Source organism: Python bivittatus, unplaced genomic scaffold (assembly GCF_059951505.1).
Source record: "Python bivittatus isolate LINGU-HERP-01145 unplaced genomic scaffold, Pbiv_v1 ctg000480_np1212, whole genome shotgun sequence".
NCBI lineage: Eukaryota > Metazoa > Chordata > Lepidosauria > Squamata > Pythonidae > Python > Python bivittatus.
Window position 1 is genome coordinate 10,301,550 of NW_028277075.1, and position 14,705 is coordinate 10,316,254.

General features: G+C 40.0%; 1 protein-coding gene across 8 annotated transcripts in view; it reads right to left on the reverse strand.

Moving 5' to 3' along the window:
• GPATCH2L (G-patch domain containing 2 like) overlaps nucleotides 1–13,648 on the reverse strand; it is a 66,035-nt gene extending 52,387 nt beyond the window's left edge. For all 8 annotated transcript variants that reach the window (XR_015796950.1, XM_025164518.2, XM_088145297.1 and 5 more), the window contains exons 1-5: nucleotides 13,546–13,648; nucleotides 11,590–12,257; nucleotides 4,843–4,907; nucleotides 3,432–3,608; nucleotides 2,819–2,898 (exon numbers count right to left, since the gene is read on the reverse strand). Coding sequence is in view for 7 of the 8 variants with exons in the window: in XM_025164518.2 (XP_025020286.2) it covers nucleotides 2,819–2,898; nucleotides 3,432–3,608; nucleotides 4,843–4,907; nucleotides 11,590–12,248 (981 nt within the window). In the remaining variant the exon portion in view is untranslated. The remainder of the gene's footprint in view (nucleotides 1–2,818; nucleotides 2,899–3,431; nucleotides 3,609–4,842; nucleotides 4,908–11,589; nucleotides 12,258–13,545) is intronic.
• Nucleotides 13,649–14,705: the final 1,057 nt, after the last annotated feature.

Sequence of the window (14,705 nt, forward strand, 5' to 3'; positions counted from 1 at the left end):
TGAGCATGCTCGAGGCTACTGGCACCACTGCATTCCTTTCAATGTGTATTCCCCATCATATGCCTGTTTACTTTCTTGTAATCACTTCCTCTCCAATCTCTCGGCTCTGCAAAGAGAGACAAAAAGAAAAACAACAGGTCAGGCACAAGACAACGCGTACTGACTGTAATGGTGATCACGTGACTGAGGAACATTGCAAAGGTCATAAATGTAGGTATTGGTTGTAAAGTTATTTTTTCAGCACCTTTGTAACTTTGAATGGTCACTGAACGAGGCAGTCAGTAAGTGAGGAATTCCTGTGTTTTCTATCCCATTCAAGAAATCAAGAAAGGAACATTTATGATAATTATTGGGCTATGAAAGTTAGGGGGAGGAGGTTACCATCAATTATATACCTTTAGTTTCTACTCATCGTACAGCTAAAGTACACATAAATTGAATACATCATTTAAAATGGTATTATCTGCCCTCTAATTTTATATGTAGTATTAGAAACGAATTGAACCCTTCCTTCTTTAGTCATGCTCCAATAAAAATTACCCCTCCATATGTATTAGCCTTAGAAAATGTTCTCATTGGCACATGTTATCAAATTAAGAACTGACGTTGATTCTAATGATTTTTTTTTTCTTCCTAGCATTTTTCCCGCAGGTACAAGGTCTACTTTTTTTTCGGATCAACCAAATGTTGATCCATTGGTTGCGACGGGAACTGGCTGACCAGCTTGTCACCCAAGCCTCACGTCATGAGCTGAGAGTGAGTGACTGGCCCAAAGTCACCCAGTCAGCTTTCAGACCTAAGGCAGGACTAGAACTCACAGTCTCCTGGTTTCTCATTCTAATGACATATTTAGCATCACATTAATTCACTAAGGAAATGATGAAAACTGAAAAGCTCGAGTCACATTTGTTTTTTAAAAGAAGGTGCATATACATGGCTATTCATATTCTACCCTTGTTATTTACAATCCATTAAGTACCTTGAGTTAACTGCAGAACCCTCATGTGAAAGCTGATTAGTTTATTCTTATTTGTACGTATTAAATAACATTATCAAAGACTAGGTCCAAGTCTAAGAAACAAAGTCTGTCACCCATCCAAATATGCCTCTTTAATTGTAACACAATCCCTAAACAATTAATTATCAGCCATTTCTGTTGCAAGGCTATTCTACTTTGAGCAATTTCTTACAACCCAACAGTTCCACAAAAGTTATTCTTTCATATGAATCAGTCTTAGAAGAAAAGGTATGTAATATGGTGTGCTCCTACAGCAGTGGTCCTTAAACTGGGGTTAATTATTCCCAAGGTGGTAGTTTGGGCATATCCTGGGAATAATGGAGCAATTTGTAATTGCTTGTTTGTGAGTCAAGAATCTAGTTTGGGACTGCCACTGCCAAGACACTCATGTAAAACTATGGATTCTGTTTTTTTGTGTGGGTAATGACATTATTCAAGACCAGGAAAAGGGGTAATTGGGTCAAACAGTTTAAGAACCATTGCCCTAGGAAATAAAGTCACATTTAGAAATTCACATTCATATACTGTAGTGTGTATTACTGGGTTCTATATAGAGAAACTGCCAGAAAACTAGGATTAGGATTTCATTATCAATAAAAATATAAGTGAGTTGGCGTCCAGAGAACACCATAGAACACCATCAAATGCAAGGCTTGTGAGAAAGCACAGCAGGGGTGAAAGATGAGCTATTTGTTACAGCAGAGAAATTATTAACCTAAAGTGCCGTAATGTTTAAATTTACAGTTTATTACTGTGTAAATTACAAGCCATACTTTGGGTAATTAGCAGCTTGCTGGCAGGGAGCTCTGAATGAAACTCATTATTTATTATTACAATTTAGAAGAGAAGAGAGGAGGGGAAGCAGTGACCTCCACTGCGAATGACATAGATCCCTTTAAGGTGATGAAGATGAATTAAACAAGTAAATATTATTTTTCTCATTAGAGGAACCTTTAAAAAGCTTAGGACCCTAGGCCTTTACCAGTGGCCTAATAGTCCTTGCCCAAGACATAATATTCACCATCACTGAAGACATATTTCAACTCTTTAACTTGATAAGATAAGTAGAGAGAAAGGGCTTGAAGAATTGGTTGAAGATGGAAGGGGCACATTAAAGTAAAGAAGTAGCTGTTCTCCTATACATCAGGCTAATTAAGTGATGAGACAAACCTTTTTCACACACAGGATTCTTCTTTCTAGACTCAAATGAAATTCCTAAAATAAAAACAAACTGCATAGAGTCTAACTACTCGTTATACATGCTTGCAAATTAAACTTCCCCACAACTTTTCTGCTTAATATGTGGGAGACTGAGATTGCAGAATTCCAGCTTCACAAAAGGATTCCAAGGGTGGCAAGAAATGCTTGGATGTATAGCTCTAAAGAATGAAATACCTTGCAGATGCCAGGCATAACTCTCAGCATTTAAATATAATACAAGCACCACACTAATATGTCAATCTATATTTATTTCCTCCATCCCAGCTGTTAAAATAGCTTTCCTCATCTCAGGAGGCCTTTCCTTTCTGCTTTGCACCAATAGTCCTGCTTCTGTTTGCAGATTTTCTATACTGCACACATTCAAATTCAGTCAGCCTCCTTTCCATAACAACTGATTGTTTTCCAACAGAATCTTATTGCCATTAAAAAAAAATGACCAAGATAGCTTATACATAACTAGAGTTTTTATATGAATACGCATTTGAAACTGCTAGAATGAACTACACAGAACATTTCATCAACAGGTATATTTCTTGACATTATGAGCTAAACAAATTATCATCCCCTGTAAAGCAATACCTTGCTAACCAGCCTTCTACGGCCCTTCCTAAGACAGCGGGTAGCAACACTGGGAAGACGGTTCAAGCGGGGGTGAAATCCTGAAAAGAAAGAAGAGTATAATGAAGAAACCATGAAAAACACAAACAGAATCAGTTAGAAGAAAGAACAAGAATCTAGATCAACTCCTGATTTCCAGGTTCTATTTCATGGAGCTTAGGCATATTTTCCAGTATATTTACACAGCTAGACCAAAGAACTAGGGTAACCGCAAGACAGGAATGCACTGTATATTGCAGCACCTTCTTTTGACAAGAGTGTGCTGTAGATTATAGGGTCTATTTTATAAATGTTAAGCAAGCAGTTTCCTTACAGTAAAAGAATTGAAATTAATTCATGTGCACAGGACAAAATTAGCATGTTAGAATATATCTCTATTATATCAATGAGAATGTATGCAAACAAATTCATATTGCTTTCTCAGGTATATACTGTGACCTCTAGTTTCTACATTACACTATAATCCAAACTACTATTTTATACTCACCAATATATACTCTGAAAGTTGCACGTGCCCATTACAAATGTGATTACAGTATATTCACAATCCACAAGGATTCTGTAAGAATCTCACCTCTTGTAACAGGCCGAGAGGGCAGAAGGAATGTTGGCTCTGAGATTTTTTCAAGGCTCGAGTCCATTCGTTCCATATCAGACTGGCGGTCAGGTCCCCACTTGGGCAAAAGGTTGGGGACTGTGAATCCTGAGACACATTCGCCCTCATAGAACCAATCACTCTGCTCATCATCACCTATGAAGGAAACAAAAAGCTATTCAAATATCCCAATATATTCATACTGTGAATCCCCTTATACACTAAAAATGAGAACCACTGAACAGGCAGAAGTTCTCAAACTGTGGGTAGGGGACAATTTAGAACAGGTCACAACTTAAAAAAAATCTTAATCAGGCTTGCACAGGCAAAGTGGGACTATGGTCAAAACTCACTCAGGGATTTACCAGCTGCAGTTTGCCCAGACAATCTGGGAGCATGTTTTGACAGTGCTTCTTTTAATGTAAACAGGCAAAGCCTCAGTGCTGCCAAAACTTACCCTGGGCTTTGCTGCTCATTTTGCCTGAAGTTATATTCCACAAATCTTGAGAATTTTTGTGATATATCAATTAAAATGTAATTCTTAAAAACCGTATATTTATTTCTCACCCAGACCTAACACCAATGAAATCATTAGATTTATTCATGAAGGGTTCACACAAATTCATTTATCATTTTAGGGGGCCTGGCTTATCACAAAGTTTGACAACCACTCTTCTAAGATAAATTTGTCCCTTATGCCTAAATTTACAGTATATATGACCATTAAATCTTAAATTATGATAACAGGTACCATACCATGATGTCTCTATAATTATCTGTGGACACCTCCATCTGCCACCGAAATGAACCCTTAGGTATCCTTACACAACTCATTGCCATCTTTAGAAGAGACAATCATGTTTAATTATGTGTCACTGCCTTTTTAGGTCATTTTAAATCTATTTACATTATTACAGGGATAGTAAAACTACAACGCCCCAGATATTACTGAACTGGAACTCCCAGCAACCCTCCCATTTTAGTTGGGCTGCTGAGACTTAAAGTTCAGCAAAACATGAATGGCCACAGCACTTTCACCTTTGCTTTAATAAATGGCATGGAATGAAAAATGATCACTGTAATCCAGATTATTTTTTAAGGTATAATGCTAAAGAGCCACGACACAGGCTAAAAAGCAAAGTGTCATATCATCTGGCCCTTAAAGAACAGCAAAAAACGAAACCAAAAAACCCCCCAAACCCTACAGAGCAATCAGGAATCAAAGACTTTTTTAAAGATGAGGGGAGAATCAGAGCCCAGACTCCAAACAATACTTTAAACTTTCCTTCTTTTTTTTTTCTGCTATAGTGATTGATTACAATTACCTGTGCCTGATTTATAATTCAAAGCACTAAATTAAAGAAGAAATAGGGACATGGCCTATTCTTACCTTGGCGACCTTCGTCATTGGTAAAAAGGCCAGTGTCACTGCTGCTGCAGACACTGCTGGTTTCACTAGAAAGAGAATACAGAGAATTAAATATACATGCATTTCATATATACCTTTTTTCCTAAGAATAAATCCTTCACCACAAGGAAGATTCTCACAAACTTTCAATATAACATATAATACTGGTATTACTTTATTCATCTCTACAGTTTGATTAATCCTGACATGAGATTAATCAATGAGCAGTACTAAAGTGCCCAAACAAGCCAGGTGAATATAAAATATATGGAATGAAAAATAGGTTATGAAAATATGCAATAATCTGAAACAGGGATTAGGGAGAAAATACAGGAGTTAATGTCGATGCAGATACCATTTCCCCTAGGAACAAAAAAAAGCAATAAACAAATATGTTTTGTCTGAGTTAAATAAATATGGAAGTTAAATATGTATATATAGTGAGGAACCCACTATTTCTTTTCTGCCCCAGTCATGATTAAAAGCAACGTATATTGGGCAATTCTTTACTCTGTGACTGACAAGGCAGCGCCCACAGGCGTAACAGTATCCTTAGTTACCTCTTGCCCCTTCAGGTTTTTATACACCTTACATGGTTGGAAAGCAGAAATACACTGGTTTCCAGGCTTTTTCTCCTCTCCCAGCATACCAGTACAATTTTCTGGAAAATGAAATGTTGGAAGCTCTGCAATATGTCACTCGAGTCTGCCCTCTCTCCCATACTAAAAGAGATCCCCCAAATAAGTTAAGATGCTGGTAAAGTAATTTTGCAGGGAAAAAGGACACCCTACAGATTAGCAGGGGAAAATCCAGCAAGCAGGAGTGAAGTGGGTGGGGAGAGCAAGCATTTGGAGACATCAAGGGAGAGCAACATTAACAGCTACTTTTCATGATGCTATGTGCTTATATGACATCTGATATAATATTTATATACTGGCCTCTTCCCCTCAAAGGGCAGTTCACATAAAATGAAGCATTAAAAATATAAGGAACAACATATTAAAAGGAGAATCAATATAACATAGAATGATGCCATGCTGGGAAGCCTGGGTGAGGAAAGATTGCCTGACTATAGAAGAACACAGCTGGTCCCAAGACAGCCTTCAAGTGAGCATTCTAGAGACACAGCAAAGCCGCTGAACATCCTGCCTCTCACTGCTGCTCACCTAACATTAGTGTTTATGAGGAGCAGAGGAGTGATAAAGAATATAAGGTTTGGGCAGTCATGTGGGAGGATAAAGAAACAGAGAGATCTAAGCTATTTAAATACACTAAAACTTTGGCGCTGCCTTTCAGAACATGTGAAACAAACAACCTTTAGTGATTTTGGGGTGTGTACATATGCCTCCGAGTCAGTCGACTCGTGGCCACTGCCTGGACAAATCCCTGCAGTTTTCTTGGCGAGATTTTTGAAGTGGCTTGCCATTGCTTTCTTCCAAGGGCTGAGAGAGTGGGACTGGCCCAGTCACCCAGCTGACTTTGTGCCTAAGGCAGAACTAGAATCACAGAATCACAGCCTCCCAGTTTCTAACATGGTATCTTAACCACTACGTCAAACTGTCTCTCTTTAGTAAATTATGCCCAGTTAATAACTATAGCTTCCATGAAATCTCCAAGACAGTTCCAGTTATAGTAAGTTACAACAAGGAGTAAGCAACAACTCTTTAAGTTGCTCAGCATTGTACAATTAACACATAGAGAATGTGTCTAAAGAAAAATAATTGTAGAGAATAAAACATATTCTCAGTAGAAAATGACAGAGATCTATTAGTGGATAATGAGAGAAAATGAGCACAGCTGATTGGGCATCTCAAACATTATAGATTTTCTCAACCTCACAGCTATTTTGTCACTCTTACTGATTAAACATTGGCAACTTTAAGATGTGTGGACTTCAACTCCCAGAATTCCCCAGCCAGTTGAAGCCCACACATCCTAAAGTTGCCAAGGTTGAGAAACACTGCTTTATCTAACAGCTAGACATCAGACTGTTAACTAGAATAAAGGGTCACAAATATTATACACTTACGAACAGATATTTTGAAAAATATTCTTTTATTTGGAAGGATAGAAAACAAAACTATTTGCAGGATAACAGTGTGTTTATATTACATGTAAATGTCTTCTCTATTACTTTCACAGAAAGGAAGCTAAATTTTGTTTCTGCATAAAATGATAGATCTCCCTGGATACCTCATATACCGCAAGTCAACTGCCAGCATTCCAAATACTTAGGTAACCATTTCTTTACTAACTATTCTATGTGGTCATCTTCATATTTTATAAATTAAAAACTAAGCAAGAATAATTAGGTGCCCTTGTATTTCTTTAAACAAAAGAACACACTACAGTGTTCCTTCTGTTTACATGCTGTAGTTACAAATGCTAAGTATATGTTGTAATTACCTGAAAATCAGGTAAGTATGATAGGATATGTGATTTATATTAACTTCTGTGGGGTATCTTTGTCAGTGTCATTAAAAAGGCACTAAAAAGTCCCATAATAATCAGCTCTTGCAACCATCTATATCTGAGTTTTAAATGGTTATGTTAAAAAATAAAAAGCATAGGATATCCCTTTTGTATTAACTTGAAAAATACACATATTAATATTAATAAGGATGGGAGACTTAATGCTTATCATTTGCTCAATACTACTCTCTTGTTAAAGAAACATTTAGTGCAGTTTTAGAAAGTAAAATCACAGAATACATTATATGGCAGCAGACACCAGTAGCTGCTGTAAATCTGGCAAAGGCCTTCTTGCTTCAAATGGCAATCATACTTTTCTCTTTTGTTTATATCAAGGTTGTGCAACTTGGGGTGCAGTTGGAGTTACGAGGATCACCTCCATCTTTAAATGGCATGCCAGGCACAGCACTACAAAGGGGAATAAAGCTATATAAAAATGTCTGAAAAATGACTGAAGGACAACAACCAAACAATAATATTATAGTATATAATTTGTGCAATTATTTAACTGTTAAATGTAAACTCACAGTGATTCTTGTTCTCATTTCTTAATGCTAACATATACAAAGATGTGAGCAAAACAAAATGGCAACCTATTCTCTTATACTAAATTCTACCATACATCTACTTACAAGTCTTAAGTACAGTGGAACCTCGGTTTACGAACTGAATTCGTTCCGTGACTCTGGCCGCAATCCGAATTGGTCGCAACCCGAAGCAAATTTCCCCATAAGGTTCAATGTAATTACTGTTAATCCGTTCTGGCGTGGAGGACAGGGAGGCGGCTATTGCTTGGAGGGAGAGTCCCCCTCCCTACGACCATGTGTCAGGGGTGGAAAATGGCCGCGGACCACGTGTCAGGGGCGGAAAAATGGCCGCGGACCACGTGTCAGGGGCGGAAAATGGCTGCGGACCACGTGTCAGGGGTGGAAAAATGGCCATGGACCATGTGTCAGGGGCGGAAAAATGGCCACAGACCACGTGTCAGGGGTGGAAAATGGCCGCAGACCACGTGTCAGGGGCGGAAAAATGGCCACGGACCGTGTCACGGGAGGGAAAATGGCCGCGTATCCTGTTCGTACCCCAAGGCGGAGTTCGCAAACCGAGGTAAATTTTTGTGGCCGGAGCTGGTCGTAACCCAAAAAGTTCGTTAACAGAGGCGTTCGTAACCTGAGGTACCACTGTACATAGGAGGTAGGAGGACAAGACGGTGGTGTAGGGATTTGTTGGTAATTCGCAACAGAATCTGGGGATATAAGGGTCTGCAGTTTTGACATGTATGGTTTATATAGATTAGTTTTGGAAGTACTTCAAATCCTCAAATAGGATGAAACAAAAATAACAGAAAGTCACTAAGTCTCACTTCTCCCACCCAAAGGATCACAACCCAGGCTCTGGATTTTCTTTACATTAGATACTTACTGGAAAGTTCACAGTCCCTTAGTCCAGGCCATACAGTCCAGTAAACACTGATTAATGACCTCCAGTTACAAAGGAGGCCACTTGCCTTAACCAGGAAATAATGAATGCTATTGATCCAACAAGCTACTGCTATAGAGTGTTATTGATCACACAATCTTTGGTTAAAATGGTCCTCATTTAGCAATTGCACCGTTGCCAACACCTGGAGCAAAGCATGCCTATAATTAAATAGTTCAGAAGAGTTAAAGTGAGAGGTGATGGACAGATCTCAGCTCTCTCCCATTTAGTTCTGCTTCTGAGCTATTGTTTGTGTCAAGAACAGTATTGATTTTCTATAAAAATAAGAAAACAAGAGGCACAGAGGGGGTGCAGAAGGTCAGGCTGGGCTGAAGAAGGAGGGGGAAGCTAAACACTCCATCTCTGTCACTTGCTCTGTCACCAAACAGGCACGCACTCATTCCTCTTTACCCAAGTTCTCAACTGCCTTCACTTCAGGCTATCGGCTTCAGGCTATCGGCTAATACTCTCTATATCAGAGGGAAAAGAAAATACGCTTAAAAACCCAAGAAACAAAAAGATGGTTTATGGTTCTGACATCCTACAAAACACATAAACAAATAAGGACACTCAGCATTACATTTTACTTGCAATCAAGCACCACAGAATAAAGCAAATTAATTGTGCTAAAGGAAGTTTTATTTGATCAGTAACTTCCTAAAATCTGAAAAAGCTACACCAATTTGGTCAACCCACAGGAATAAAATTAATATGTAATAAAATATTATTCATATGAACTAATCTTGAATATACTTTTCCTATTGGTCCCTCCAAAGTATAACTGACAACTTTATAAACTTTATAAGTACAAATGTTTTAGACACCATGTCTGCATTGCTAAAGTACTATAGAGTGAGTCCTCTTGAATGCTGTGGACTTACTCATTTTGATCAAGGGTGCAGAGGAATCAAGATGGATATTGCTGCTCATCTAAGAGAATTCATAAAAAGCCATGCTTCAACTAATCTCTTCCTAGCTGCATGGAAGATACTATGCTAAAATGGAAGGTTATTTAGAATGCTAAATCTAGCATTCTTCTGAATATAGAAAATACTAACATGTAATTCACGACTGAATCAGTAGGTATGCTGCCCACCCAGTGCTCTCCACCTTATTTGACCTCTCACTGTTAGAACTGAAAGCTTCTGTCTTCCTGACAGTTCCCTGAACAGGAAAAAGAAAAGAAACAATATACTATAGTCCATACAGGACAGAGAAAAATGAAAAGGACATAAGAAGGGAGAAGATGGATAAATGGAATGGACTTACATTACAGTTAAGATGATGAAGGAAAATATAAACCAATCCTTGGACTGTTTATTTGTATAAAGGATTAAAAGTGAATTTAAGTTCCTTTACAGGATGTAATGAGTAGATTATTTTCTTCACTCAGAAGCTGTTTAAACATGGTACTGGTATGTGTATCCTGAACTATTTCTAACACAAGGTGCATATTGAAATCAATCATTTAAAAAATTCAATTCAAAGATCAAGTTCGAGGATATACAACCCATTTTGTAGAGTTTGTAGAGTTCTGTCAAATAATTAAAAAATACAATATGTTCTGTAAACCATGGAAAACACTTCTACTTCATCAGTATCCTAATGACCAGCCTTGTTTTAGTTCTATCAAAAATTCTTCCACTATTTAAATATTAAATATATAGATTATTCATAAGGAACGGTATTTTACTCATCATCATATCTGACATACAACTCCATACCATTAACATATTCAATCAAAATGCAATAAAATATTTTTGAAATAGATCAGCATTCATCTATATCTGAAGTCCCAATAAAATTAAAGCCAAATAAATTTTCTTGAGCATGAATCTACACTCAGATGCCACTACCAAGATGGCTCCAGAATCTACAATATCTTCCAACATCTTAGGCAGTAAGGACATAACAGAGGAACCAATGGAGGGACCTCTTCTTCTAAACAGCTTTGCTTAGAAAGCAAAGACACAGTCAATTGCTCACATCTTTTACAACTGATGATAGAAAACTCTTTGGTTAAAAATAGCATGTTCTTGGAGGTAAATGGTTGCAGGGAGTGCATGCAGGACAATTTCTTCTCTCAATCTCCCTGCAAGTGAATCTATATTGATCACCTGCAATGGTTTTTGAAATGGGCCAATAATTACATGAACCTTGACTTAATATTACAGGTTGCTAAACTCCATCTAGAGCATATTATTCAGAAACAAATGCAATTCATCTTAAATGAAGGTGAAAGTTATATGTCTATAGAATTACCAGCAATGGAAAGCATGATGTACTCTCATTCAACATCCTTTATTGCACCTGGGATGCTTAAAATTCTACCCAACCATCAGCATGAATTATACAGCTATAACTGACCCTTTTTTCACAGAAATCAAAATAGTAGCATTCTTCTTGGAATATCTCCATTTCAACATCAGCAAATCAGTTTCAAACATCTAGAATTCTTCTAGATGATCATTTTAAAACACACAATAAAAACATATTTGCTTATTTTTGGTTAAGAACAAAATGGCAATAATGTTGACTAAAGACTAAACAATCACACTTTATTTTCTTCTAGCAAACGCTGGAAATTAGTCTCACACAAAATACTGGTCTATACAAATATATCCTGCAAAACAAGTTTTCAGCAAATTATCAGAAAAGACTGGATCAAGTTAATCTAGTTAAAAAGGGAACTACCTAAAGGAAAGAGCCACTACTTGCAAAGAAATAAAGTAAAATATTAGAGCCTCAGGTAAGAGAAGAAAGGCCTAGACATCTCACCATTCTGACATGTTTTCATCAGAACCCTGTTTCTGTTCATCTGCTTCACACTCCATCCTTTCATTCCTTCCCCCCTTGCTGAGGAAGGCCCTGGTCTCTGCTGACTCACAGAGTCCCCGGCCAGTTGATGTCCAGGGAGCGTTCTCCTTCCAACGGGACAGCCGTTGCTTTTTAGCAGATTTGAATCTGCAACCCTTCTCATAAGTCCATTCTGATACTCTGAGTTTCTGCTGAAGACTAGCTGCCACCTCTGACGTCACACGCTTAACTTTTCGACGGCGCCTCAGGGGTCGGCAAGGTGCATTCTCAGTGAAGGAGTCTGATTCATGCCATGAGTGCTGTTTATTCTTGAGAGCTGTGCTGAGAGTTGGATGATGTTTGGCTACTGCCATGTCATCAGAGTCACTAAAGTAAGCAGTTAGCACTTCCCGGCAGTCTTCCACAACTTCTTCCAGGCTGGATTCTGAGGCCCCACTATAACAGCAAGCATGTTCCGCTTGATGTGTGAGGTCGGAGCGCCGTTTGCGTCCCCGTCTCTTACGAAGCTGCCGCCGCTGGTGTCTTGGGCTCAGAGTCATTTCTTCCCATAATTCATCCAGTTTGTTCTGTTCAGAAGTCTGCTCAAGGGCTGAGGCCAAATCATGTACTAGCTCATCCATCAGCAATGTCTACCAACATAAAAGTAAGCAATTAAATCAGCCATTTTGCTAGGTAATCACAGTGATATAATTTATATTCAAGTGACATATTTTCAAAAAATTACTTTTGGTTAACTTTACTTTTTAAAGAAGGAAAGAATAAAAGGAAGGAGATATAGTTCGCTTTGTCAGGTAAGTGCTAATATGGCCTCTGTACCATATACCTCAATGACTTCTTTTTATAGAGAAAAGAAACCTAAAGAAAAACAAGTGTTGAACCTGAAGATAACTCTTAAGAAAGTCTTCTGCTTAGTCCTTCCAAGGTGATGGAGAAGTGTGAGAATGACTATGATCTAATGTAGCCTAATAACTCAAACACTGTGTTCCATTTCTGCAGGAAGTCACTTAGATATATAACATTATACAACAATAATACCTACTTGTTTATAAGCATCTCTCAGGCTAAACTATTTTACAGAGTTGAAGAAGGAGACCCAATGCACCATCCTGAAATCCATGGTATAATCATGGGAAGATAACAACAGTACAGTAATGTAAGGGACCACGTATAAAACAGGCCATGCAGATAAAGGGAAGAAGATTGGCAAAATCATTGCAAGGGGTGGTGCAAGAATACAATAGCATCTACCTTCTCTAAGAACAAGCATCTTCCTGTTCTACATCCATCCTAGTCAACTGACACTTTGCCTTACCAAATGGAGAGAGAGTAGTTATAGGGTGGTAGGGTATTCTATTCCCTTTCTATAACCTAATTCTTATCACAACTGGTGTTTGAACTAGCTACCTTATTAAAAGGTCGTGGCTCTGTGATAAAAGCTATTCTCCAAATTCTATTTACATCACCAGAGAATGCTGGAAAACAGGCAACCTTGCCCGAAATTGTGGGAAACTGGTGCTAGTTAGTACAGACAGCACCGAGAGAATAAACAAATGCGGATCTAGTCTACCCACCCACCCTCGCTCTCCTCCCCTCTCCAAACACACTGGCGGAGGCTCTAGCCGTCACCTGCTGCTGGAGAGCAACAGTCAAAAGCATCGAGCTGTCTTCTGGAACTGGACAAGGATCTTTCAGCGGGGCGCCTGTTCTATTCCGCCCCCGACTCTCTTGCCCAAATCTCTCCCCGTCCCCGCGCCACCGCTGTTTTCCTGAGCTGCCGACCCTCCCAAAACATCGGTCCCTCCACTCCCCGCTTCCCTGGAGTGCGAAAGGCCTCTTCGACCCACCCTGGCAGCCCCCCTCCGCTTCCGCGGCTAGGCCACCGACGCTCGACCCGGGCGCTCCCCCTTCCCCACTCACCCGACTCCCGCAACAACCTTCCCAACTCCCTCACCACAGCCACCTCTCTAGGCCTTCCCGGCTCGGCACAGAGTCAGCTCCAAAAAACCGCTTCCGGTCCTCGAGGGGGGCATTTCCTCCTCTTCCGGAAACATCGACGTCACGCCTCGCCTTGATACCAATGGCCGGCGGGTCTCGTGGGCTCTATCGTGCAGGCGCTCGGAACGAGGCGAGGCGAGGCGAGGCTTGGCGGGCAGAGGCTGCCGCTCTGGCGTCTTTTTCCCGTCATGTGGGGACTCTCGCTCGGTCGTTCCCTCTCCGCTTCTCCGATTTAAGCAGCTCTGAATGCGGCAGCAGCGGCTCGTGCCTCCTGCGGAAGCAAAGGAACCCTGCTTTGGGAAAGAAAAGTCTATATGAATCCAGCGGGATTTACATTTGAGAAACGCTGGGCAGGATGGTACGGCGAGTCTTAATAAGTGAGGCCAAGACTCGGGCAGTCCTCGTGGAAGCCAAGCACGGGAAGCCTGGCAGTCGTGTCCGGAGAGAGGGACTTTCTCTTCTCCAGAAAGGCGTCTTCGTGATCTCCAAGGACGGCGTCCGCGTAAGCGGCTCGCGCGCCAGTCTTTTCTGAAGAACAGCCGTAGCCCGGCGTTTGCCCCTGACAAATACGGCGTGTGAGCACACACGAGCGCCCCTTTCACAGTTAGTAAAGTTACGCGTGTATTTGTGCAGAGGTGGCCATGCCTCAGCGAGAAGGGAGTTGCAGTCACAAAAGCCGTTCTTCTCGTTTCGTTTCTGCCGCTGCAGACTCACGCCAGCCCCTCTCGAGATACGGAGCAATCGCTGGTTTAGGCACTAAGTAACCAGACCAACTTGGCTTCAGTAGGGCTGTATCTCCCCCTCCCCGCATTATGTGATGATGGCTGCTTACTCCTGAGTTGTTTTGTTGTATTCCACTTTAAACATGCGACTAAGTAGACAATAGCAAACCACTTCTCTATGACTGCCAAAAAAACCATGTTGGATGTGTCTGTCCTTGAAGCCTTCAGGTGTTCAATTATTCCTGAAGCGTTTATTTTGTTATCTGGCACAGAATGATTATTCTCCAGTGGAATATATTCATACATAATGCTGTTTTTCAGTTAGGACTTACGTGTACAGTGCACCTAAGTCTTACCTAT